The sequence below is a fragment of the Panicum virgatum genome, chromosome 4K (assembly GCF_016808335.1).
Source record: "Panicum virgatum strain AP13 chromosome 4K, P.virgatum_v5, whole genome shotgun sequence".
NCBI classification, from domain to species: Eukaryota; Viridiplantae; Streptophyta; class Magnoliopsida; order Poales; family Poaceae; genus Panicum; species Panicum virgatum.
In genome coordinates this window covers 43,745,083-43,772,913 of record NC_053139.1, presented here as the reverse complement: position 1 = coordinate 43,772,913, position 27,831 = coordinate 43,745,083, and the positions used below count along the sequence as shown (strand labels likewise).

The 27,831-nt window shown below is 54.9% G+C and overlaps 1 protein-coding gene across 1 annotated transcript; it reads right to left on the bottom strand.

Annotated features, from left to right (window-relative positions):
- Positions 1-229: 229 nt before the first annotated feature.
- LOC120702265 (testis-specific gene A8 protein-like) lies at positions 230-26,051 on the bottom strand. The gene is made up of 4 exons (XM_039985985.1): positions 25,977-26,051; positions 22,257-22,365; positions 21,885-22,192; positions 230-286 (listed from the first exon to the last, which is right to left on the bottom strand). The coding sequence occupies exons 1-4, from the start codon at positions 26,049-26,051 to the stop codon at positions 230-232; spliced, it is 549 nt and encodes a 182-aa protein (XP_039841919.1).
- Positions 26,052-27,831: the final 1,780 nt, after the last annotated feature.

The following is a 27,831-nucleotide window of genomic DNA, read 5'->3' as shown; positions in this document are numbered from 1 at the left end:
GATGCGGCTGATCCACACAAGGTGTGTGGGGCTGACCTGGAGGGTCACTCTACCACTGAGGCTGGTGCAGAGACTGATATGCTGGGTGTCGTTGAGATGGATGGTCGCGAGGAGGCTTTGGTGACGCCAGTGAAGGGGCTTTCTGTGCAAGCGCAGGGTCCTAGTCGCCGCTCTAGCGCGAGAAGGGCGTGATCTCTCGATGAGCACTCGTTGGCAAGGGCGCAACGTCTTACTGCGAAACGCAACCTTGATCAAGGTACTTGCTTGGGCTCTTTCTTATGCCTTTCTGATAATCGCATTGTCAAAAATATTACCAATCTAGGTGTAATTTTGGGTAACAATGACTTTGCCATAAAAAAGTGACTTGGGAGATTAGAGATTTCGAACATGGTAGGATAGCCAATTCTCCGATTTCTAATTCCAAAGTTAAACAAGATCTTATGAAAGATCTTGATGAATTAGATACACTGGAAGATGATGGTCTTGACCATGTCGGTTTGAAGGATTTTAATAGTGATAAACTGGTGGATGGTCCGACAGAAAGCAATAGTCAATTAGATGATATTTGTCTCTCTATGTTGACAAAAAAATCCAAGACCAGTAAAGGAAAGAAATTGATAAAGGTCCCAGTTCATAAGAAAGGGACAAAAAAATTAAAATTAAACATAAAGAATCTAAATGAAAGGCATTTTCTGGAATAGCAGAGGTCTTCGTGACTTGGCTAAATTTAGATTTCTGTCTGATATTACCAAGGAGCAGAACCTTGATTTCATTGCTCTTCTGGAAACTTGTAGAAAGAATTTTACGGATACAAAATTAAATAATATTTGCGGTGGTAAACATTTTTTGTGGAGCTGGATTGATCCCAAGGGACATTCCGGTGGAATCTTGTTGGGTATTAATCCATCCATCTTTGACATTGGTTTTATTTCACAAGGCGATTACCACATTAAATTTCGGTTGAGAAATAAAAATGATGGTTTTCAATGGAATCTTATCGCAGCCTATGGAGCAGCTCAAGATGAGCATAAGCAAAGCTTTTTGACTGAGATAGTCTAATGTTGTCAGAATGAGTCTTTGCCATTCCTTATGGGGGTGATTTTAATATAATTAGAGGCCCAAATGAGAAAAATAATGATCGGTATGATGATAGATGGCCATCTTTGTTCAATGCGGTCATCAATAGTCTAGATCTAAGAGAACTTGAATTATCTAGCCACAAATTCACATGGGCTAATTCTCTGCCTGAGCCTACTTTTGAAAGGTTAGACAGAGTTTTGGTTTCCACGGAATGGGAGTTCAAATTTCCACGGGCCACCGTTCAAGCCTTACCACGTGAAATTACTTCGGATCATACGCCACTCCTCTCTTTCGGTGACAGACGAGGTGCAAGCCAACCAATTTTCAGATTTGAATTAGGTTGGTTAACTCGAGATGATTTCCGGGAAGTGGTAGAAAGATCGTGGACGTCTATTTGTGAAGGAAACACGGCTCTTGATTTGTGCAAAATAAAATAAGAAGGCTACGACAATTCTTAAGAGGTTGGGCCAAAAATAAAAGTGGACACTACAGAAAAGAGAAAAAAAAAACTCATCTCTAAACTAGATATGTTGGACAAAAAGCCAGAAACCCAGACACTCAATCAATGGGAGGTAGATTTAAAACAGACTCTCAAATCGAGATTAATCCAGCTCCTTCGGGAGGAAGAAATTAAATGGTACCAAAGAGGGAAGACCACGAAATTACTTTTTGGTGATATAAACACCAAATATTTCCAGCCTATTGCAAATGGGAAATATAGGAAAACGAGAATTTTCCAGCTAGAAGATGAAAGAAAAATCATTAAAGGGGATGAACAACTTAAGAAATAAATCACTGATTACTAACGCGGTCTATTTGGCCCTTCGGACATCTCTCATTTGACCATGGATGAGAATAGAAGGGAGGATATACCACAGGTGACAGATGATGACAAAGAGAAATTAATAGCGAATTTCTCATATAATGAGATTAGAGAGGCAATTTTCCAAATGGAACACAACAAGGCACCTAGTCTGGATGGTTTCCCAGCTGAATTTTTTCAAGCTTTCTGGGATCTAATCAAGGATGATTTAATGGCTATATTTGTAGAATTTCACAATGGGACCCTTCCTCTCTATAGTCTTAATTTTGGTATTATAACCCTCCTTCCAAAGAAGGATAATGCGGTACAAATTCAACAGTACCATCATATCTGTCTCCTGAATGTGAGTTTCAAAATTTTCACAAAAGTGGCGGTTAACAGACTGACGCAAGTGGCGGATAAGGTCATCCAACCAACACAATCTGCATTCATGCCAGGGAGATACATCTTGGAAGGGGTTGTAATCCTACATGAAACTTTTCACGAACTTCACAAAAATAAGATGAATGGGGTAATCTTGAAATTGGATTTTGAAAAAGTCTATGACAAGGTAAAATGGTCTTATCTCCAACAAACGTTGAAGATGAAAGGATTTCCCGAGAAGTGGTGCTCATGGATTGAATCCTTTGTGTCTAAAGGAAATGTTGGGGTCAAGGTCAAGGATGACATTGGAAAATTTTCCAGACTAAAAAAGGACTTAGACAAGGCGATCCATTGTCTCCTTTGTTCTTTAATCTTGTTGCAAATATGTTAGCAGTTATAATTGCTAGAGCAAAGCAGGATGGACAAATCTCAGGTCTTTTGCCCCATCTTATTGATGACGGTATTTCAATTCTACAATATGCAGATGATACTATTATCTTTATGGAACATAATTTCGATGAAACCAGAAACATGAAACTCATTTTGACTATCTTTGAGCAATTATCTGGTCTCAAAATAAATTACCATAAGAGTGAACTTTTCTACTTTGGTGAAGTGAAAGAGGTAGAATCTGACTACATGAACATTTTTTAATGTCAGGTAGCGGAAACTCCTCTAACTTACTTGGGAATACCGTTACACCATAAAAAAAAGTAATAAAGACTGAAAGATCATAGAAGACATGTTTGAACGTAAACTGAGTACATGGAAAGGCAAGCTGCTCTCCTATGGAGGCAGGCTTACTCTCATAAACTCGGTTTTAAGCAACCTATTTGTCTATATACTTTCTTTCTTTGAAATCCCTAAAGAAGTTCTCAAAAAACTAAATTTTTATAGATCTAGATTCTTCTAGCAATGGGATGGTCACAAAAAAAATATAGATTATCTAAATGGGATATATTATGTAGACCAAAAGAACAAGGTGGACTAGGAATTATGGATTTAAACGTCCAAAATAAATGCATTTTAAGTAAATGGTTGTTCAAACTTATTAATGAATATGGCATTTGTCAATAGATACTTAGGAATAAATACCTTAAATCCAAAACCCTCACTCAGGTTGAGAAAAAACCTGGTGATTCACAGTTTTGGTCAGGACTTATGTCAGTAAAACAAGATTTTCTTAAATGGATGACATTTAAGGTACATAATGGGAAATAAACCAGATTTTGGGAAGACAAGTGGCCGGGAAACTCGGCCCTTAAATATCAATATCCCAATTTGTTCAATCTGGTTCATCGCAAACATGTTACTGTTCACACAGTGCTTAATGGAGACCCTTTGAATGTCTTGTTTAGGAGACACCTTATGGGAGTTAATATGAGAGACTGGATGGATTTGGGACATCGCGTTGCTAACATCTAGCTGGGAGATAATAAGAATATCGGAATCTGGCAGCTTCACAAAAGTGACCAATTTTCAGTTCGTTCTATGTACTCAGCTCTATTAGATATTCGAGTTTTACCCATAAACAAGCCCGTATGGAAACTGAAAATCCATTTGAAAGTAAAAGTTTTTATTTGGCTACTCCACTGTGGGGTTATCCTGACAAAGGATAATTTAGCCAAGCGTAATTGGAAGGGGAGCAAAAAATGTTATTTTTGTATGAATAACGAAACTATTGTGCATCTCTTCTTTGGGTGTCATATGGCTAGGTTACTTTGGAGGATAATTTTTATCACCTTCGGTCTTACAAAACCTAATAATATTGTGCATTTATTCGGGTCGTGGCTGCAGGGTTTTATGTGGGAAAAGAAAAAAGTTATGTTTACGGGCTTATGTGCACTTCTCTGGTCAATCTGGTTATCCAGAAATGATGTAGTTTTTTATAATACTCAAAAATAAATTATTCTTCAGATCCTTTTCAGGGCCACTTATCTTACCAGGATGTGGGCGATTTTGCAAAAGGAGGAGGACAGAGTCTTGATTGCAGATGCATGTCGCGCTTTGGAGGTGATGGACATCTTTGCACGGAACGGGTGGCAGTTTAGTAATATGCTTTGTGGCTTGTAATTTGCTTCCTGTTTATCTCTCTAAGTTTGTAATAAGGGTCGAATATAACTCTTTGATATAGAGGCCGGGATATTGTTCAATATTCCTTTATCTAAAAAATATGGTCGCCTACTAGCATGCATACCAATTGCATTGCTACGCCCCCATAAAATTGTGTGCCAGTTGTTAGTTGTTGGGTACAGTACGACGGCCGGCCTCCCAATAATTCTTAGGGGGACTTTAATTTCTTTCACCTCTAGACAACTGCACATAGTCTCTACTCGCAGTACATCTATAGTAAAAAAATTGTATATATGAGGGGACTAGGGGGCTCCATGGATCCAGAGCCCCTCCAGACCCACCGTCAGATCCGTCCCTGCTTTTGTCAGTGACCGTGTGTTCCGACTCTTCAGCTATGATCCGCAACAGAAAGAAAGAGTACGTGTGACGTTTATTTTTTCCGTTTGCTGGCGCATTAAAAGCCTTGATATGTATGCTTGGCAGATGCCAAGTAGCACACACGCACTACAGCTTTTGTACAGGCAAAGCAGCGGAGGGATGGGGAAGAAGATGGAGAGATATCCGTCCATCCATGCGTGATGCATCGCAAAGGCAGCCTCTCATACCGGAATTGAAAAAAGCGACGAGATATTTTTTCGCCAAAACAATTCGGTTCGCCGGCCGTCCATGCCGTTACGGTTTTCTCACACACACTTTATTTTCCAGCTAGCCGAAAAGGTAGCCCCGTCCTGCTTTAATTGTATTGGAGAAAAAAAGGGAAGGAAAAAAATAAAAAAATCGCATCTGACTCCGCACAAATCATAAAGCTAATTAATTAATTAGCTGCTCTTATCAGATATAGTATTTAATTAGCTGCTCTAATCGGATCGTGACCAGGATTAGCTCATTATTAAGAGCAGCTAGCTAGTAGCTCCCTTCCACCGTCGGCACACGAACGCAACGCGTCGCGCCCAACCGCCATTGTTTCATAAAGCGCACACTGATGGCTGATGCGGTCTCTCGAGCGAGGAGAGACTAATGGCTGGCAAATTATTAACACGTGCCCGATTACAGAAACGGTCGGGCGGCGAACAATTCGTACGCGGAGGGGGAAGAAGCGGATGGTCGACGTCAACGTCCGCCGGATACGTATTTTTTTTCCCGGTAGTGTACGTTGCGGGTGAAATACGTGTGCTCCTCTGGAGACCGGCTCGGCCGGCCGCCACGTGCCCGCCGCACACACGCACGTACGTGCCGCCCGGAGAACCGGGACCTCGAACCCTTGGAACGGCAAAATTCTAGCACATGTACATTTCCACTAGTGTATGTTACGTAGTTCGATAGAAGCACAACACACCTGCAGATCGAGTGACAAGACGAGAAACGTCCGTATTTTTTTTTTGAAGTACAAGATCCGTATTTTCCTGGAGATATTCGTTTAAATTCACATGTATATATTTTCGTAAATAAACACACTAGTAGTAATCGAATTTCCCGGCCAATTTGATTTTCATTCTGCTGTAGTGGACGGGGCGGGGAAGGCGTACGACGAGCGGAGCGGCGGCGGAAGCGGGCAGGCCGGCCCATGTCGCGGCCTCTGGCGGTCCGCGTCCCCAAGCCGGAAGCGCGCCATCACATGGCCTGCACATGCACACGCGCCCCCCAGCCCTGTCGCCATCCGATCACGATCGGACGACCGGGACGGGCGCGCCGACGTGTCCACCTCGCGGGGCCCATGCCGTGGGGGGGCTTCCTAGCTGCAGGAGGACCGCTGTCACCCTAATTGCATGCAGCTAGCACAAAACAGAGGGCCAAGAGTGCAACGAACAACGTGCAGAAGCGGAGATGCAAGCTATCAATCCCTCTGATTTGCTGTGCTTTGCTTCTTTCTATTTTTCTATTCTAATTCAGGTATTACCATCTTCAATATTTTTTTTCGAATTGATTCAACATTCTGAAAAGACTAATCCTACACTTTGGATAAACCAATTCAACATTTTTAGAATAAATGTTGAAATAGTATACTACATATGTTGAAATGACCTATTCAAAATGTTATGATAGTATGTTGAAATGTTGAAATTCTAAAATAAAAAATAAAATAACATATTGGATCTTGTTTTGTTCCATTAATTTTAAAAAATATTTTGGTTCAAACGGAATGTCAATCAGATTAATGGTTCGAGAGAAAATATGATTTGAAGTTACGAACTTGTTTAACTTCTCAACCACGCCCTCCACTCATGGTGCGACACGTGTCCACCTCATGCTGTCTGTTTACTCCACTTCCGCCCGCTACACGCATGTTTGCTGCCCCTAGTGTGTATCAGATGCAATACTATATGATGCACAGATCTCAAACAGTAGAAGATATGTCCACTAAAATTCTCAGGGAAGATGGATAGGATTCCTGCGCCGTGGGTCGCTGTCCCAAAGGGGGCCCGGCGGCCGCGAGAGGCCCAGTGCATGCGGGCCTGATGAGCGGCAGAGACACACGCCGACTGTCTTGAAGGTGGGGCCGTAGGGGATGTGGCAGAGGCAGTGGCAGGGAAGGGAGATGCCCAAACAGTTTGCCACTTGTCGGTTGCCTGCCGCTCGACACGATGCTGCTGCGGTTTTGTAACGACCTGGCCGCCGCTGCACATCATCATCTTCATCGTCCCCGTCCATGTCGACTGCGGCCGAGAGCCCCAGGAGATTCGGCGGTTGCGCTAGGTTGGCCGGAGGCGGAGGAGACGAGGGCGGAGTTAGGCCGGCGATGACACCAAGGGTCCCACCCCCTCGGCACCTGGCAGTTTAGTTGAAAGCAGCAGGCGGCGCAAGGCTTACCGGGCAGGCAGGCGCGGCTCGTTCCTGTGGACCCCAAATGTCATGGTCAGTACACTAGCTAGCAACAGAGATATATATACCGTCATGTGGCCAAATTGGCCATGGACGCAACGCAACGCATTCGCAGCATCTCTCAGGCAGCTGGCGAGATGAGATGATGAACATGCAACTGACGGGGCATCTTTTTCCCAGCGTATTTTTAGTACGATTCCTTCCTCTTTCAGCCGGTGCACGGGTTCCGGCCTCGTCTAGATCGAGCATCGATGCATCATCCATCGAGCCATCATCGCCGGTCGAAACGGATCGGAACGACGAGCTCATGCGCGCATCTATTCTCATCCCATGGAGGAATAAATTAAAGCTAGACGCCTAGACCGACGGTGAAAATGGAGAGAGGGAGCCGTCAATTTGCCGTTCGATCGAGAGAGAAGACGCACGCGTGCGCTGAAAAAGCAGCGGCCGCAGTCTTGCTGTGTGCCACGACTAGACTGCCTTGATTTTTTCTTTTCAATAACCGTCTCTGTCGTCACAAAGCACAGCCGCCATTTGCGTACTCTGACCAAAATACATACATACAGCTGGTGTAAAGCTAAAGCACCTCTTTTGATGCCACTGTTCATGTATCTTCGAGATGACAAGATTTCTCCTGCAAATAATTAAACAGTACTAGTATATACCGACTTCTGAATTGCTTGCTCTGATGGCTGCTAGATTTTTTATTTTTTGGCTCCTTGGAAGGAAAGGAAGCACAGGCCTGCTAGTAGATGCTAGGCTCTGAACCGTACCAGATGTTCATGCTCATCAGAACAAACAATCCGAAGTAGCCTCTGGCATGCAGCCACTGATGATTTTTAGGTCAAGTAAACGGGTCCAGTCCAATGAGTAGGTGGTCTTCGAGCAGCCCGGACAAGACAGTTCGCCACTTGATGTTATGATACGGCTGCAGGTATTATTCATTCACACGGGAGAGGAGGAAGGAAGACCTCACCTAACTTGTTCCTCATTAATTCTCCAATGCAGATAACAGGTCACAGATGATGAGAGAGAATCGTTCTTCAGAATACGCAAACCGTTTCGTCAGACAAGTGGAGCCTGGAAACGAGAGTCAATGCCGTTAGGTGGCCGCGCGCACACGTACGCCCATACGTGCGTGCGTGAAAGCTATACGTGGGTGATGCAGCTACAGTATGCACAGATCGTAACTCTGAAGGTTCATCCGTCCGCAGTTTGATTACCAGTTCTGGATTTGATTCAGGTCTACTTGATTCGGACGAGTCATCCCTTTTCTGTGCCGGTTTCCATTTGAAGAAGAAGGCGCCTGCCCGGTCAAACGACGCAAAAGATCGCAACCAGAATTCAGAATATGATACTTGGGCAATGCTATCTGGTTTTTACCAGAAGAATACAACCTGCACACATCACTGTCACCAGCCGGACATTAAAAAGGGAGCTCCAAGGAAATTTCAGAGATATCGATCAGCACCAGGTTTATTTGGGAAGAATTCAGATGTTTGCAAGAGAAGAATACCGCCAAAAAAAATCTTCACGGTTTTTGGACTCTTATCCCCAGACGAGCAGAATCATCAAGATATCCAATCCCTCTTGCCTGTTCATCGCCAGTGGCCAGGATCGATGCCGAGACAGGGTCACAGGGCTGAAGATCTCTGCGATCAGCTACGACGGCCATTGCACCAACAGTAAACTGGCCCTTTTCTTAATAATGAGCGTACTATGTATGATACGACGCATCAAATTCTCTCCACGTCCGACGAGCTCAAGTGGGCCGCCGTTACTGCGACCGTTCTCTCCTCCTCGACCTCGAGCAGCAGAGACGACACGTCGCTCTCTTGCCCATATTATCCAACAGTGGTAGGTTTGGCGAGCTCTGATCCTTCCCTGCAATGGCGATTGATTATTTGGCGCGGGTAGAGCGGCCGACAACGACCGGTACCTACGCAGGAGACCGGCGCCATCATGCATGCGGATGCGTCGGCGTCGCTCGAAGGCCGGGGCATCGAAGCTCCACGAAAAATTCAGACGCTCTGAAAGTCTGAATCTGAGACTGGCAGATCGTGTACGGCCGCACATGTCAACAGTGATCACAAACTATACGGCGATCCAGCTCTGCATATAGTATATATTCAGAAGAAAAATTCAGAGAAGAACATACGATTCCAGAGCTGGCTGCCGTGTCTTCAGGGTCAGGGGATGAACAATGGCCTGTTGGCCGCACATGTCAACAGTGATCACAAACTATACGGCGATCCAGCTCTGCATATAGTATATGGCGGTTGATCACAAACCTGAATCCGCCTGAAAGAACAACCGGAGGGCACGCGCTGGCACACAGCATGGCGCCGGTTCTGAAGACTCTGCCTACCGGCCACAGCCACCGCACACGCTTGGGTCGGGATCTTCTCCATCACGGCGCCGCGCGCGCGTGCGGGCGCGCGTAATCAATGCGCCATTCGTGCGCGGGATGAGACGAGAGAGAGAGCAAGGCGTTCGTGGGCGGGAAGCCGGCAGCAGGTTACCTAATCCGGCGATGCGACGAGAGGGAGGGAGGAGGGGGTTCGTTCGGGTCGCCGTCTGCTCTCATCCTATCGCTTCTCTCTGAAAAAACGAAGAGGGAAATTCGGCACGCGCTGAGGTCATCCGAGGCGAAATTTTTTGACAAAGAAATCGAGTCGAGTCGACTAGGGCTGTTGCTTTGATTGATCGACTTTACGCGCTCGTGCAACGATATAAAAATAATAATATTTACACTCAAAAGTCTGAAGAAAGGAATCACAAGTTCAGAAGTCTTCAGTCTTCACCATTCGCTGCTGCCCTACCTGCGTGAAAAGTTCTTGGCGTTAGGTGGCATAGCATAGCTAGGTGCCTACTAGCTGCTGCCTCGAACTACTGACCGTGTGGATTCAGAGAGGCAGAGAGCAGCAAGCTGCGAGATAGAGTAGCTATCAGACTTGCATCACCTGCGTGGTGTTAATGTTTAATCCGACTGCTAAGCCAGCTCCCTGGAGAGATGCTCTTTCTTATGATCTTATCCAGCAGGCCTTGCACTTGCATTGCGGACAGCGCATATAATACGACTATTTTGTTCTTATACATGATTATGCTGCTAGTGTATGTTTGTGAAGTGAAGTCACCCTCCTTGTTGACATTTCGTAAGTGCACGTTTGTTCTCTTCTTGCGAGCCCCAATTATTGGCGCCTCTCGGCGCCCGTGGCCCTGTACACACCGCTGCAGAAGAAGCCGCGCAGACTCATCATCCAGGCCAGGTGTGTGCACCACAGCTCATTCAGCGATTCAGATCGACGATCCTCCCCAGGCGCAGATGGTTGGCCGCTGCAGAGCTTCGCCGGGCCACACGCATCGGCGAAAGCCACGCGCCGATGGCGGCCGGCCTGGGCTCGCGCGAGCAATCAACGCGGCGGCGACGACGTAGTACGGCCGACGGCGACCTCGACGGCGAGACCCCGTCGACGGCGTCGCGCCACAGTACGTGGAGAGCGATCGAAGGCGCGGGAGCCCCCCGATCGATCGGGTAGCTGGCTGGGGGATCGCCGTCGTTCGAGGTCGCCGCCGCTAGCCGCCGCAGTAATCATGGGCGGCTCAGCAGCTCGTGATGAAAAGGGCCGGGGGCCTTCTGTGACGGAGGAGCCGCGACAGGTGCTCGATCGGGGGCGTCCTGCTCAGCAGGTGGCCAAGGCCTCGGACCTCGTACTGTGCCGCGCGATGCGGACTTGACAGCGCCGCAACTATTGCAGCCATGATTCAGCGCTGAGGTTTTGGTGGCTAGTGCTGGATTGCCACGCAACATCGTCTCTGTTTAATGACAAGGAAACAGATTATCGAATCTGAAAAAGAACAAAAAAAGGAGGAAAATTGCTGGGCGATTCGAGGAGAAGAAACGGGATGTTGAAAAAAAAAGGCCCAGGTTGGACAGAAGACTCATGGCGGCGGGCTAGGCCGGTATTATTATGAAGACTAGAAGATTAACGATGGGCCTGATAATTTTCGACGGCCTTGTAACAAGCCCATCCCTAAAGCCCAATAACTCTTGCAGCCTGCTTGCCTTTCTTCAATGCCATGCCAATATGGCCATGTGCCATGGCAACAGCTCTATTTTCTGCGTGAGCAGTATCAGGAGGCACTGTGGAAGTGTGGTGTGCATCGATCGCATCCAGCTACTGATCTTTGTTTCTTGCGTGTCCAAATAAGGAGCACGAACAATATGAAAGTGACAATAAAAATAGGTTCTTAATTCTCCAGCAAATCACCAAAAAATTCAACACTTTACACTATAGAGAGAGCGGGCTATTTATACTCTAGCCCTCGGCCAGATTTCCACAAATTGCCCCCTTCCAACTCATTTACAGCTCACTTACAAACGGTTTCAGGATAAAATTACAAGGTGAGAGGTTCACAAATCCGACTTTCTCACGTATTCACGTTTTACACGCATTCCCATTACCGACGAAGGTTTTGATGTCCTTCGTCTGGGTTGCATTCTGTCCCCAATATCCTTCGGGTACTGAGGTCCTTCGCAGGTTCTGGTCTTCAAGTTTGTACTTCTGAGTGATCATTCGTCACCTTCGGCCATCCGAAGGTGATCTCCCCGATGCTTCGTAGGTCTTGGTCCCTGGGCTTGTGCTTCCGGATGATCCATCGTCACCTTCGGCCTCCCGAAGGTGAGCTCCTTGATTCTTCGTAGGTCTTGATCCCTGGGCTTGTGCTTCCAGGTGATCCATTGTCACCTTCGGCCTCCCGAATGTGAGCTCCTTGATTCTTTACAGGTCCCGGAAGGCACCAATTATCCTTCGGGTGTATTTGTCACCCTGTCGGTACCCTGTAGCAGGGGTACCCACTCTTACCGCAGCAAGACAGGACCCTCGTAGTTATCCGTAACTACGCGTAAGGACGGAGTAGCCAGGCTCCACCGGACAGGCTCTTCCCTCACCAGGCCAACGGCCCCGGACCCGTTCCCCGCCTGGGGATCGGTCCGGAGACGCCACGTGTCTCTAAGGGATAGAAGCTCCGAGCTGACAGCCAGGCCTCGGACCCCCCATAGGGGTCCGGGGCCTCCTGCGCCGTCCGGACCCCCCTTACCGTGCGGAGGTCCGGAGACGCCACGTGTCCCGGGGGCACGGGCGCGGGCTCATGCGCGAGTCCTCCGCAAGGGGGACTCGCCCACCCACCACATTTAATGCGGATGGTTGACGCATGCTCTGCCGCCGACGCACGCGGGACAGCCTTTGACAGGCCCCGCTGTGCACCGCGTATTACCAAGGTGCACAGTGCAGCCGCCTGTGCCGCGCCCGCGCAGAGCCCGTCAGCCGCATTAAATGGATACGACGGCACGGCACCTTTCCATCATACCGCCTACGCCGCTCCCTACACAGCCGTTCAGCTACGTGGCAGGCGACACCGCTGGCTACGACGGGCGCCGTTCCGACAAGACAGCGCCTAGACATGCTGAACGGGAGACTCCAAGAGCAGGCAAAGATATCCAGAGAAAGATCTCCTTTGCCTGCAACGCCATAATGATGAATAGTACTATATTTTGTACCGCATCGCTGGGCCCACTTGTCGGGGTCCCGGCAGCCATGTACGCGCCTCCCTTGAGATATAAAAGGGAGGCACTCGCTGTGTACAGGACAGCTCCAGACAGACTCAAGCTCTTACAACCTTCTCACTCTCATGGGAAGGCAATACAACACACAGTGGACGTAGGGTATTACGCTCCGGCGGCCCGAACCACTCTAAATCCTGCTGTGTTCATCGTGTTCTTGAGTGAGATCGATCTAAGACCAGCTAACCCCCGAGTACACACCCTTAGGGCTAGGGCGGGTGCCATCCGCCACCCGGCTGTGGTTTGCAGCACCACGACATTTGGCGCGCCAGGTAGGGGAGCTCTTTAGCTGGTCGCAGTTCATCTCTTCTTCGTCCCCATGGTTCGCGTGGACGACGTGGAGATGACGGAGGGTGTGGCGTCCTCCACGCCACATGCCTCTCGTGTTCCTGCTCCAGGGGCAACTGTGCCTGCGGAGCAGCCACCGTCAGCGGCAGCGCGCGCTGCTCGCCGGCAACAGTCAGGGCGCCCATCAAGGGCCCCCTCACAAGCTGCGAGCGGCGGAGCGCTGGCAGTGGCTAGGGAGTTGCTTCGCAACCCCCCGGCTGAGGCAGCCTCGCCAGACGCCCTGAAGCAGTGGCGGGACGACGTTGACCGTCTCCTCCACCTGGTTCAGGCCTCCCCCAGTTCTGCAAGGACTGGGCAACGACCTCAGCCTGGCAACGCGGTGGTACCTTACCACCAGCGTCAGGGCGGTGCGTCGGCGTCCGTGCGCTCCCCTACTGTGAGGGGTGCACGAACAGAAGACCTGCGGGCGGAGCTCAACCGCCGGTGCGCGGGAGAGGATGCCCGCGTCTCCGTTGAGAGGGCGCGAGAGCGCCGTCTTAACATTGAGGGCCGTAACCTCAATGCCGACTTGGACGTAGTGGCACCCAAGCCCCCGGTGAACGCCCGGATACAGCCAGGCGCACCGGTTGCTGGGGTGGGCTGCGCTGCGCTGGCGGACCACCTCCGAGCAGTGGCATGGCCATCCAAGTTCCGCCCCCACCTGCCGGAAAAGTACGACGGTACCACTAACCCGTCGGAGTTCCTGCAGGTGTACGTTACTGCCATCACAGCGGCTGGTGGTAACGCTGCCGTCATGGCAAGCTACTTTCATGTAGCCTTGTCTGGGCCAGCCCGGACCTGGCTCATGAACCTCACACCTGGGACGATCCAGTCCTGGGAGGAGCTCTGTGCGAGGTTCACAGCGAACTTCGCCAGTGCGTACCAGCAGCATGGAGTGGAGGCACACCTCCACGCCGTGAGGCAAAAACCCGGAGAAACGCTCCGGGCCTTCATCTCGCGCTTCACCAAGGTACGGGGTACCATTCCTCGTATCTCAGATGCATCTATTATCACTGCTTTCCGCCAGGGGGTACGTGACGAGAAGATGCTCGAGAAGCTGGCGACGCACGAGGTGGAAAGCGTCACTACGCTTTTCTCCCTGGCAGACAAGTGTGCCAGGGCCGCTGAGGGTCGTGCATGGCACTCAGCCCCCCAAAGCGGAGATGCCAAGGCTGGCGGCTCCAGTGCTACCGCGTAGGGTGGTGGCAAGAAGAAGAAGAACAAGAACCGGAATCGCGGGGAACTGCAACCTGGTGGACCAGTCGTTGCAGCGGTGGCACCAGCGGCGGCGCCGGCTGCGGCACCAGCGGCTGGGGGCCAAAATACGCATGGCAAACGCCCTCGCCCTCAAGATGGGAGTGGAGGTTCATGCCCAGTGCATCCCACCGCACGCCACAGCGCCGCTGACTGCCGCGAGATCCAGAAGCTCGCGAAGCGGGTCAGTGGGCGGCGTGAGCAGTCCTCCAAAGACGGCTCACCTCCTCCTCGCCAGCGGGCCGGCAAGGAGAAGGCCTCCGACAGCGGGGCCGCCGCCGGGGAGAAGGAGCTGGGGTACCAATCCCCCCCTCGAGAGCTGAAGGGCGTCTACCACGGCGACGACTCCGATTCTGACAATGGCGACCGCCGCAAGAAGCTGTACGTAATGTACGGCGGAAGCTGGGAGCTTGTCTCCCAGCGGGACGTGAAGACCCTTCGCCGGGAGGTCCTCTCGGTGAAGTCGGGGGTCCCGAAGGCGGCGCCGCACCAGAGGTGGATGAACACCACCATCTCTTTCGGGCCATCCGACTGCCCAGAGAATATGGCCGGAGCTGGTGTACTACCTCTAGTCACCGCTCCCGTCATATCCAACGTAAGGCTCTATCACGTGCTGATTGACGGTGGGGCAGGCCTCAATGTCATCAGCTATGCAACGTTGAAGCAGCTGCAGATCCCGGAGTCCAAGCTGACTCCCTCTCGCCCATTCTCTGGGGTGGGCCCACACCCGGTGTTCCCTCTGGGGAGCATCACATTGCCGGTCACGTTCGGGACCGAGGAGAACTTCCGCACAGAGAGCGTTCTGTTCGATGTGGCGGAAGTAAACCTCCCGTTCAACGCCATCATTGGCCGCCCGGCGCTCTACCGCTTCATGGCCATTGCTCATTATGGGTATTTGGTCTTGAAGATGCCTTCCCCTGCCGGAGTCCTCACCGTGCAGGGCGACCGCACCGCTGCCGTCGCTGCAGTTGAGAGACTGCATGCTCTGGCGGCAGAGGCTGCACGTTCCGAGGAGGATCCGTCCACCTCGCAACCTAAGGCGCCTGCAAAGGCTCCCAAGGTCCAACCGTCCGATCCGGACCATGTTCCCGTGAAGACGGTGCAGATTGGAGCGGACTCCACCAGGACCACCTGCATCGCGGGGAACCTGGAGGAGAAATAGGAAGACGCGCTCATCGCTTTCCTCCGGGCAAATGTCGACGTGTTCGCCTGGGAACCGTCACAGATGCCTGGGATCCCCAGGGAAGTGATCGAGCACAATCTGAGGATCTACCCCGACGCCACGCCGGTGCGCCAGAAGCCTCGGAAGCAGTCCGTGGAGCGACAAAACTTCATCCGCAAAGAAGTCCATAAGCTCCTACATGCCGGCTTCATCGAGGAGGTCCACCACCCTGAGTGGTTGGCCAATCCGGTCGTCGTCCCAAAGGCCAACGGGAAGCTTCGGATGTGCATCGACTACACCAGCCTCAACAAGGCATGTCCTAGAGACCCCTACCCTCTTCCGCGTATCGATCAGATCATGGACTCCACCTCCGGGTGTGACCTTTTGTCTTTCCTAGATGCATACTCTGGTTTCCACCAGATTCAGATGTCTAGAGAGGATAGGAAGCATATTGTCTTTGTAACAGTAGATGGGCTTTATTGCTACATTGTCATGCCGTATGGTCTAAGGAATGCCTTACCCACGTTTGTACGAGCTATGAACAAAACCTTCTGTAATCTAATTAGAGATGTTGTTGAGGTTTATGTCGATGACATTGTGGTCAAGACTAAGGTAGGGTCAACACTAGTGGAGGACCTGTCCCTCGTCTTCGACCGGCTCCGCGCCACGCGCACGAAGCTGAATCCCGAGAAGTGCATCTTCGGCGTCTCAGCAGGGAAGCTGCTGGGTTTCCTGGTCTCACATCGAGGCATCGAGGCAAACCCAGCCAAGATCAAGGCGATCGAAGCAATGAGGCCTCCTGGCCGCATCAAGGATGTCCAGAAGCTCACTGGATCTCTCGCTGCTCTTAGTCGCTTCATATCGAGGCTAGCTGAGAGGGCCCTCCCCTTCTTCAAACTATTGAGGAGGTCCGGTCCATTTTCTTGGACCGAAGAGGCTGAACAGGCCTTCCTGGAGCTGAAGCAGCACCTCACCTCGCAGCCAGTATTGGTGGCTCCAGAACCCGGTGAGCCGTTGTTTCTGTATCTTGCTGCGTCTGCGGAGGCAGTCAGCATGGTGCTGGTCGCCGAAAGGATGGAGCAAGCTCGCCAGGGGGACACCAGGGTCTCCCCGGCCAAAGATGGTGAGCCGGACCCCGGACACGGGGGCCCGTCAGCCTCACCTCTGCCTGAAGCCCCGGACCCCGCACAAAGGGGTCCGGACGAGCCTTGTGCCAGTGGGAACCCAGAGTCACTGGGGGCCCAAGGATCTGATGTGGTGAATAGGGGCGACCCGGACCTGGTAACCAGGGCTCGGACCGTCCAAAAACCAGTTTACTACGTCAGTGAAGTCCTCCACGAGGCAAAGGCCAGGTATCTTGAGACGCATAAGCTTATCTATGCGATACTTATTGCGTCCAGGAAACTGCGCCACTACTTTCAGGCACACCGAGTTGTCGTAGTGACCTCTTACCCGTTAAGAGCGATCCTGCACAACTCCAACGCCACAGGCAATATCGCCAAGTGGGCGGCAGAGCTGGCCGAGTTCCAACTGGAATTCCAGCCACGCCATGCAGTCAAGAGCCAGATCCTGGCTGATTTCATAGCAGAGTGGACTCCTTCCCCAAGTAATTCTGGGGGTCCGGTCGTCAACGCTGGGCCCCCGGAGCCGGAAATCAGGGCACCAGTCTTCACCGAGCCCCACTGGACACTCTTCTTCGACGGGTCCGCCCGCAAAAAGTGGGCCGGATCTGGTGTGGTCCTCATCGACCCAAACGGAGATCAGCTGAAGTACATGGTGCACCTTGAGTTCAAGGCCACCAATAACATGGCGGAGTACGAAGCTTTGATCTTTGGCCTGACACAAGCCCTCTCATTGGGGGTCCGGCAGCTCCTGGTGAAGGGGGACTCCCAGCTAATCATCAAGCAGGTCCGAGGGGATTGCAACTGCAACAATCCCCAGCTCGCGGCATAGCTCATACACGTGAGGAAGCTCGAGAAGGACTTCGACGCCTTGGAACTACAACATGTTCCCCGCGAGCACAACTCAGCAGCAGATGATCTCTCTACGAGAGCATCTACCTGGGCACCCGTGCCCGAGGGTGTCTTCGAAAGACGGCTGCTGAGACCTACCGCCCAGCCTGCCGACCTGGGTGAAGGGGATCAAGCTAGCACCTCAAAGCCAGCGGTCCCGGCAACGCTCCTCCTGTGGTGCCCAACTTGGGCCGTGTGCCCTGTTGAGGATCCTGGTGACCTCGCAGGGCCACACCCACCTACTCAGGGAGCTCCCGATGCATGGATCTCCGAGATCCGGGACTACCTGAAGGATAACATCCTCCCAGATGACGATGTGTCCGCTGAGCGCATAGTCCGATTGGCTAAACGCTACGCGGTGGTAGAAGGGGATCTCTACCGCCGTGGCGCCAACGGTGTCCTCAAGCGGTGCATTTCCCAGGAAGAGGGCCGCGAGTTGCTCGCGGAGATCCATGGAGGTGAGTGCGGAAGTCATTCCTCCTCTCGCACGCTTGTTGGCAAGGCCTTTCGCCATGGTTTCTACTGGCCGACAGCACTCCAGGATGCGGCTGAGCTGGTGAGGTCCTGCAAAACATGCCAATTCCATGCAAAGCAAATACACACCCCGGCTCAAGCTTTGCAGATGATTCCGCCCTCATGGCCATTCGCTGTGTGGGGTGTGGATATCCTGGGACCATTCCCCCGGGTTGTTGGCGGGTACCGGTTCCTCTATGTCGCCATCGACAAGTTCACCAAGTGGCCGGAAGTTACTCCTGTGGTGAATATCACTAAGAAATCGGCAGTCGCATTCCTCAGGTCCATTGTGTGCAGATTTGGCGTCCCAAACCGCATTATCGCGGACAACGGGACCCAATTCAAAAGCAGGCTCTTCCAAGAGTACTGTGAGGACATTGGCATCCAGCTATGTTTTGCGTCCGTAGCACATCCTCGCAGCAATGGACAAGTTGAGAGAGCGAATGCAGAGATCCTCAGGGGACTCAAGACCCGCACCTACAACTGCTTGAAGAAGCATGGTGCCAAATGGGTTGACGAGCTTCCATGCGTACTATGGGGCAACCGGACCACACCCAGCCGAGCCACCGGGGAGACTCCGTTCTTCCTGGTCTACGGGGCTGAAGCATGCCTTCCCCCAGAAATTCACCTGGGCTCACCACGAGTCCAGGCCTTTGACAAATCCATGCAGGAGCAGCTGCGGTGCGACGACGTGGACCTCGTTGACGAGCGAAGGTGGCGAGCAGCAATCCGAAACGCACGCTACAACCAGGCGCTCCGGCGCTATCATCAACGGTTTGTGCACAGCAGGGAGCTCCGGGCTGGCGACCTCGTCCTCAGACGGATCCTGAGCCGAGCAGGGCTCCACAAACTCTCCCCCAGCTGGGAGGGGGCCTTCAGGGTTACAGAGGTATGCCGGCCCGGATGCGTTCGCCTCGCCACAGAAGATGGAGTGCCGCTGCCCAACCCATGGAATATAGAGCATCTGCGTAAGTTTTACACCTAGGCAGAGCAGGGAAATAAACCTTTCCTTTGTAATAAGATAGAGTTAGTGTGCGGCCCAGAGCGGTTGGGGGCCACCCTCGTAAACCCGACCTCTGGCATCCATCGCACCACCGGCTAACGCGCGGCTCAGAGCGGTAGAGGTCCGACCTTGTAAAACCGGCCTCTGGCATCCATCGCGCAAGCCATGTACATCAAGATTGCAAAGGAAAGATTTTCTCCTAGTTCTGTCTTTGTGTCAAAGTTAAATTACGCATTTCGATTCTCGGAGTTCTCACCTTTCTAACCCCCGCGGGAACCTCTACTCTTGTTGTTACAACTAAGATCTGCATTGAGCTGCTGGACTGCCGTACAGATCTGGACCCTCTTGCTGCTGGAGGGGGGTCCGGACCCCTAGGGACCTACTCTGGGGAGCGGGTACTTGTTTCCAGGGGTGGTCCGGAGCCTGTGTAGCCGCTTAGCTGGTTCCGTACCCAAAAGCCTACACACTCCACCACCCTGTAACGAGCGCTCTAGTACCTGGAGCCGGGTAATTGGGGGCCCGGACCTCATTCCAGCTCAAGAGTTGGCTTCCTAAGTCCAACACGGCATGTCCAGCTCTATATCTCAAAGGATCGAGTACAACAAAGCGACCTCACCCACTGCTGCGGAGGGTCTGGGACGCTGAAGCCAGGTCCGGAAGGATCGTGCTGTTTCCTGGAGTTGTCCGGAGCCCTGTGTAGTGCCTTAGCCTGGTTCCGTACCATAAGCCTACGCACTCCACCACTCTGAAGCAAGCACTGAACTACCTGGGCCTGTGCATCTAGAGCCCTGGACCTGGAACCAGCCTGAGATTGGTTAGCAATGAGCCCCGCGGGTCTGCTACTAAGCTATAACTTTGAAGTGGTACACAGGTTAGCGGTAGTCAGTCTCAAACCATTGAGCCTATCTGCCAGGGGGTCCGGGTATCCGCTTCAAAGCTTTCATGCAGGATAAGAGCCAGTCTCGATGGTAGACAGACTCATGGCAACTGAGTCTCTCTCCCAGGGGGCCCGGGGCATCCGCTTTGGCCCAGACATCATGGATGAATTCTGCATGTGTCAAACAGCTAAGATGCAGTATCGTTGCTACTATCTAAGCGAACTTGATTCTTCTATCTGTACTCCTGTATACTACACAGGGAACAAGGCGCTTGCTCGTCTTACAGGCTATGCAGCCCTATGCCAAGGAGGTCCGGAGTATCTTCTACGACCCAGTTGGCAGACAGGTCCAAGCAACTGAACCTATCTGCCAGGGGGGCAGGGCACCGGGGTGCTACCGGGGTGCTGCATACTGCAAATCAACAACTGACAAACAGCTAAGTTGAAGTTTTTTCTACTTCAAAAAATTTTCAGCTAGTACATAATGCAATAGGAAAAAGATACAATGCCCAGCTCAAGGGTCTGCAGGCTCTCGCTTGAAGTAGGAGGCGACGAAGTCAACGACCTCCTGCACGCTGTCCCGAGCGGCGGCCTCTGTCTCCGCTACAGGGCCATCGACCACGGGCGCCAACGAGATGGTCGGGTCGTGGCTCCGGAGGCAGGTCAGGATGTGCTCCGCCACCATCCGGATCAGCTCGCGGCCCTCGGTTTCGAGCTGTCCAGCAAGGACCGGCCCCAGGCGCTGGAGCCTATCCGAAGCAGAGCTCAGCACTGGGAGCGCATCAGCTATCGAAGCTGGCGGCTCCGCCACCTGGATTGGGCTCATCCCAAATGGCACCAGTGCGAGGCTCGCTTCGGCCGCCCAGTCAGTGATCCGCTGGGCTCCTGCGCGCTGGTCCTCCTGGTGCTTCCGAACCGCCTCCCGGACCGCCTCTTGCACCCGGGTGTCCAGGGCCGCCTTCGCCACCTCCACCTCGCGAGACCTCTCCTCGAGCACGCGGGACCTTTCCTCGAGCCCGCGGGACCTTTCCTCGAGCTCGGCCTCCCTCTCTTCCGCCCGGTCCCTCAACTTCTTGAGTGACTCACGCTGGCGCCCAAGTTCTTTCTCTATGCCGGTGGCGTGAGCCTCCCGCTTGGCGAGGGACTTCCGGCCCTCCTCCAAATCCGCCTCGTCGGCGGTTAGCTGGCGGGCTCTCTGCTGCAGTTGTTCACGCCATCCCCGCAGAGTCGCAGAGAAGACGTCGAGCTCCTGCCTCCGGACCTCGAGGTCCCCGCTGCGAGCCTCCAGCTCGGACTGTTGAGCTGCGAGGTGAGCCTCGAGGTCGGACCGCTGAGCTGCGAAGCCAACAACCTCCAGGGTGAAGTCCTGCTCCCGCTGCGCCAAGGATTTCTCTCGGTTTGACACTGCGAACTCTCGGTCAAACACCTTCTTAAGGTTGGCTCGGTAGGCCTCTTGGTCCACCTTGAGTTTTGACCGAGTTTCCGCAGCGAGGGAGGCTTCAGCCTTCGTGCGCGCTTCCAGGCGGGTGTGCCAGCCGGAGAGGCGCTGCCGCTCGCTCTCCAGGGCAGACCACTCCCGCCGGAAGGCCACCTCAGCGGAAGAGGTTGCCTCCTCGATCGACCGCCGAACCTGCAACAGCACCTGGGGAAGGGGAGTCGCATCCTCCTCCGGGAGTTGGAGCTGCAGGAGCCGCCGGCCAAAGACCACCTCCAACTCCTCCTCTGCAACCGGACCGGAGCTGGAAGTGGGGGCTTCCGCTGCGGCACTTGTCTCCGGCGCCCCCGCTGCCGTCGTGTCGGGCACGGCTGTGCCCAGCTCCGGCGCCCCCGCTGCCGCCGTGTCGGGCGCGGCCGAACTCAACTCCGGTGCCTCCGCCACCGCCGCGTCGGGTGCGGCCGTGCCCAGCTCCGGTGCCTCCGCCGCCGCCGCGTCGGGTGCGGCTGCGCCCAGCACCGGCATCTCCACCACCGCGTCGGATGCGGCTGCGCCCAGCACTGGCGCCTCCGCCGCCGCAGCGCCGGGGGCCGCCGCGTCCAGAGCCGGCGTTTCAGCCCCCGCGGCGTCGGATGCGGCTGCGCCCAGCACTGGCGCCTCCGCCGCCGCAGCGCCGGGGGCCGCCGCGCCCAGAGCCGGCGTTTCAGTCGCCGCGGCATCGGGTGCAGCAGCACCCGGCACCGGCGTCTCCACTGTCGCCGTATCGGGCGCGGCTGCGCCCAGCACCAGAGCCCCCGTCGCCGCTGCCGCGTTGTGCGCTGCGGAGTCTAAAAATGACACACCAGTCAGCATCATGACATACGCCACGAAGCTAGCAGCAGGTCGCCGTACCTGTGGGTACCGCATTTGCTGTCGCCGTCGCTGTCGACGCCGAGGCCGCCGACGCCTGGGCACCTGCCAATGTGCCGGCGAGGGTAGAAGAGCCGCTGGGGCGAGGAGCCTTGGTAACAAAGCAGAAAAGTCTTCAAAAAATAAAACAGAGCACCGGCGCAAGGGAAGAGAGTAGGATGACACTAACCCAGAAGTACCGGGTATCCAGCGTCCCCGGAGCCCGGGCCTCTTCTCTTGCGGCTGCTGCTGCTGCTGCTGTTGCTGCTGCTGCCCTTGCAGCTGCGATGCAGGCGCAACCCGGGCTTGCTCCCGCTGCTGCTGTCCCTGGGGCTGCGGCATGGGCGCAACCCGGGGTCGCACCTGTTGCTGCTGTTGCCGCCCACGTGCCTGCTGCCGCTGCTCTTGCGGCTGCTGCTGCTGCTGCTCTTGCTGCCGGCGGGAGGAATTCCTCGGCGGCGATGGTGGTGGTCCAGTCGCCCCAGAGGGCCCGTGAGGGCCGGCAGCCCGGGAGCTACCCTGGCCTGCACCCTCAGAAGACCTCTGGCGCTTCGCGGCGGGCTCCGAGACCAGGGTCCCGTCGCCCCGGAGTAGCCTGCGCCGGCCCGCGTCGCCCGACGATGCACTGGAGCTGCCCTGTGCCCGGCTGGAGCCGGCTGCGGCCGCGCTGCTAGCCGCGGCCTGCTTCCCCTTCGTGGTGGCGCCGGGTCCCGCAGCGCTCAGCGTGGCCTGATCCCCGGATGCACCAGGGATCCGGAGCCCGCGGTTCGCGTCGCCTCCGGTCTGGCGTGGGGCCAGTCCCCCGTCGTCCAGAGTCGGCAAGGTTGCCAGCACCGCCACCCTCGCGGAGTCCTCGCAGAGGGGGACTATGCTCTGTGGGAGGATCAGGTTCTCCGGGATGAAGGTGTCCCCAGTCACGTTCCGCACCAGAACCTCCAAGGCCTCCTGAGTCAGGTCACTCCCCTCACCGCGTTGGGTCCTGCTGCAGTCGTTGAGGCCGGTGAAGTTCCACGCAGGACATGGCCGCTGCTTCAAGGGAGCGATCCGGCGCTTCACGAAGTCTCCGAGCACGTGCCACGAGGTGAGGCCGCTCTCCGCCAGTGACCTAATCTTGTCCAGCACGGAGTCGAACTCCGGCTGCAGCGACGGCTTGGCCCTCCAGGATGCCTTGTCGGAGGCGGGCCCCTCGGTCGGCAGGGCGAGGCACTCGTTGGCTTCAGTGGTGGCGATCACCCAGTCCCTGCGCCACTCCTCTCACTTTCCGCCAGCAAGGCCGGGAATGTAAGGAGTCACCAGGTCACTCCTCACCTGGAAGTAGTACCCCCCCACCTCGTCCTTGCTCCTTTCGGACCTCACCAGAATGAAGAAATAGCGGAAGAGGATGACGCAGGGCCGAACTCCCACGAACATCTCGCATAAATGCACAAAGTTGGACGTCAGGAGGAGGGAGTGCGGCGTCAGATGCTGAAGTTGGAGGCCGAAGCCTTCCAGCAGCAGCAGCAGGAACGAAGAAATCGGCAGTCCCACGCCGGTGGAGATGTGCGAGATAAATAGCACAAACTCCCCGGCGCGGAGGTTGCCAAGGGGAACCGAGCCTGCTCGCACCCCCCTGCCGGTCTCCTGAGCACTCCATCCCAGCAGACGGCGCACTGTGTTCAACTCTCCCTTGGTCTGGTAGCGGCGGGGATGAACAAGGGACCCCATCTCTCGGTGGAGTAAGAAGCGACCTGTGTGGGGGAGCAAGGGGCGAGGAAAGCTTGAAGGCAAGGGGCGCAAAGGTTGGAAGGAAGAAGGCGAATGCGGGAAAGTAACCGCGGAATGCGGATTCATCCCATTATAAGCCCGATTCAACCGGCGCGCTCCGGAACCGTCGCCAGAACCCAAGCGACGCCCGCGCCTGGAGTTAACCGCCCAGTCCATGACATGGGGGCCCAGGCCCACCTGGCGGGGTGAGCGGGTAACGAACAAGGGTGCGAAAAGACGGGATCTAAACCGTTGCCCACGCGCGCGCGGAGCGAGGCGGAAGCCGAGCTGGCGTGCGCGCATTAAGCGCTGGCGTGGCCGAGCTTTTCGGGAACTGCGCCGGTGGTAAATGATCCGGTTACTCTGGCCGCAAGAATGCCGAGCGTCGCGCGCATGACTAGGTGTACCACTGTGCGTGGGGGCCACGAGTCAATAAGCCGTTGCGATATGATGAGGCAGCGAACAATCCGATGGATGGTCAAGGCCAGTCAAGACCTCTGCAACAAGAAACTTCAGGCTATGCAGAGCCAAATCACAGTAGTGGCCCCACCTGCGGGTTCGTACCTCCCCCAAGGTGGGCCCGGGGGCCATTGTCGGTACCCTGTAGCAGGGGTACCCACTCTTACCGCAACAAGACAGCACCCTCGTAGTTATCCGTAACTACGCGTAAGGACGGAGTAGCCAGGCTCCACCGGACAGGCTCTTCCCTCACCAGGCCAACGGCCCCGGACCCGTTCCCCGCCTGGGGATCGGTCCGGAGACGCCACGTGTCTCTAAGGGATAGAAGCTCTGAGCTGACAGCCCGGCCGCGGACCCCCCATAGGGGTCCGGGGCCTCCTGCGCCGTCCGGACCCCCCTTACCGTGCGGAGGTCCGGAGACGCCACGTGTCCCGGGGGCACGGGCGCGGGCTCATGCGCGAGTCCTCCGCAAGGGGGACTCGCCCACCCACCACATTTAATGCGGATGGTTGACGCATGCTCTGCCGCCAGCGCACGCGGGACAGCCTTTGACAGGCCCCGCTGTGCACCGCGTATTACCAAGGTGCACAGTGCAGCCGCCTGTGCCGCGCCCGCGCAGAGCCCGTCAGCCGCATTAAATGGATACGACGGCACGGCACCTTTCCATCATACCGCCTACGCCGCTCCCTACACAGCCGTTCAGCTACATGGCAGGCGACGCCGCTGGCTACGACGGGCGCCGTTCCGACAAGACAGCGCCTAGACATGCTGAACGGGAGACTCCAAGAGCAGGCAAAGATATCCAGAGAAAGATCTCCTTTGCCTGCAACGCCATAATGATGAACAATACTATATTTTGTACCGCATCGCTGGGCCCACTTGTCGGGGTCCCGGCAGCCATGTACGCGCCTCCCTTGAGATATAAAAGGGAGGCACTCGCTGTGAACAGGACAGCTCCAGACAGACTCAAGCTCTTACAACCTTCTCACTCTCGTGGGAAGGCAATACAACACACAGTGGACGTAGGGTATTACGCTCCGGCGGCCCGAACCACTCTAAATCCTGCTGTGTCCATCGTGTTCTTGAGTGAGATTGATCTAAGACCAGCTAACCCCCGAGTACACACCCTCAGGGCTAGGGCGGGTGCCTTCCGCCACCCGGCTATGGTTTGCAGCACCACGACATTTGGCGCGCCAGGTAGGGTGCTCTTTAGCTGGTCGCAGTTCATCTCTTCTTCGTCCCCATGGTTCGCGTGGACGACGTGGAGATGACGGAGGGTGTGGCGTCCTCCACGCCACATGCCTCTCGTGTTCCTCCTCCAGGGGCAACTGTGCCTGCGGAGCAGCCACCGTCGGCGGCAGCGCGCGCTGCTCGCCGGCAACAGTCAGGGCGCCCATCAAGGGCCCCCTCACAAGCTGCGAGCGGCGGAGCGCTGGCAGCGGCTAGGGAGTTGCTTCGCAACCCCTCGGCTGAGGCAGCCTCGCCAGACGCCCTGAAGCAGTGGCGGGTGAGGGCATGAACCTCCGCTCCCATCTTGCGGGTGAGGGCATGAACCTCCGCTCCCATCTTGCGGGTGAGGGCATTTGCCATGCGCATTTTGGCCCCCAGTCGCTGCTGCCGTAGCCGGCGCCGCCGCTGGTGCCACCGCTGCAACGACTGGTCCACCAGGTTGCAGTTCCCCGCGATTCCGGTTCTTGTTCTTCTTCTTCTTGCCACCACCCTGCGCGGTAGCACTGGAGCCGCCAGCCTTGGCGTCTCCGCTTTGGGGGGCTGAGTGCCATGCACGACCCTCAGCGGCCCTGGCACACTTGTCTGCCAGGGAGAAAAGCGTAGTGATGCTTTCCACCTCGTGCGTCGCCAACTTCTCGAGCATCTTCTCGTCACGTACCCCCTGGCGGAAAGCAATGATAATAGATGCATCTGAGATACGAGGAATGGTACCCCGTACCTTGGTGAAGCGCGAGATGAAGGCCCGGAGCGTTTCTCCGGGTTTTTGCCTCACGGCATGGAGGTGTGCCTCCACTCCATGCTGCTGGTACGCACTGGCGAAGTTTGCTGTGAACCTCGCACAGAGCTCCTCCCAGGACTGGATCGTCCCAGGTGTGAGGTTCATGAGCCAGGTCCGGGCTGGCCCAGACAAGGCTACATGAAAGTAGCTTGCCATGACGGCAGCGTTACCACCAGCCGCTGTGATGGCAGTAACGTACACCTGCAGGAACTCCGACGAGTTAGTGGTACCGTCGTACTTTTCCGGCAGGTGGGGGCGGAACTTGGATGGCCATGCCACTGCTCGGAGGTGGTCCGCCAGCGCAGCGCAGCCCACCCCAGCAACCGGTGCGCCTGGCTGTATCCGGGCGTTCACCGGGGGCTTGGGTGCCACTACGTCCAAGTCGGCATTGAGGTTACGGCCCTCAATGTTAAGACGGCGCTCTCGCGCCCTCTCAACGGAGACGCGGGCATCCTCTCCCGCGCGCCGGCGGTTGAGCTCTGCCCGCAGGTCTTCTGTTCGTGCACCCCTCACAGTAGGGGAGCGCACGGACGCCGACGCACCGCCCTGACGCTGGTGGTAAGGTACCACCGCGTTGCCAGGCTGAGGTCGTTGCCCAGTCCTTGCAGAACTGGGGGAGGTCTGAACCAGGTGGAGGAGACGGTCAATGTCGTCCCGCCACTGCTTCAGGGCGTCTGGCAAGGCTGCCTCAGCCGGGGGGTTGCGAAGCAACTCCCTAGCCGCTGCCAGCGCTCCGCCGCTCGCAGCTTGTGAGGGGGCCCTTGATGGGTGCCCTGACTGTTGCCGGCGAGCAGCGCGCGCTGCCGCCGACGGTGGCTGCTCCGCAGGCACAGTTGCCCCTGGAGCAGGAACACGAGATGCATGTGGCGTGGAGGACGCCACACCCTCCGTCATCTCCACGTCGTCCACGCGAACCATGGGGACGAAGAAGAGATGAACTGCGACCAGCTAAAGAGCCCCCTACCTGGCGCGCCAAATGTCGTGGTGCTGCAAACCACAGCCGGGTGGCGGATGGCACCCGCCCTAGCCCTGAGGTTGTGTACTCTGGGGTTAGCTGGTCTTAGATCGATCTCACTCAAGAACACGATGAACACAGTAGGATTTAGAGTGGTTCGGGCCGCCGGAGCGTAATACCCTACGTCCACTATGTGTTGTATTGCCTTCCCACGAGAGTGAGAAGGTTGTAAGAGCTTGAGTCTGTCTGGAGCTGTCCTGTTCACAGCGAGTGCCACCCTTTTATATCTCAAGGGAGGCGCGTACATGGCTGCCGGGACCCCGACAAGTGGGCCCAGCGATGCGGTACAAAATATAGTACTGTTCATCATTATGGCGTTGCAGGCAAAGGAGATCTTTCTCTGGATATCTTTG

Excerpts from the sequence above, each read along its gene's own strand:
- LOC120702265 (XM_039985985.1), bottom strand. The coding sequence starts at position 26,051 with ATGCGCATGGCAAATGCCCTCACCCGCAAGATGGGAGCGGAGGTTCAT. Across the intron at positions 22,366-25,976 it reads CCCGCAAGATGGGAGCGGAG|GCTCCTCGCCCCAGCGGCTC; the intron begins GTTCATGCCCTC and ends TTTGTTACCAAG. Across the intron at positions 287-21,884 it reads ACGCGGTGGTGGAGATGCCG|AAAGGCATAAGAAAGAGCCC; the intron begins GTGCTGGGCGCA and ends TGCGATTATCAG.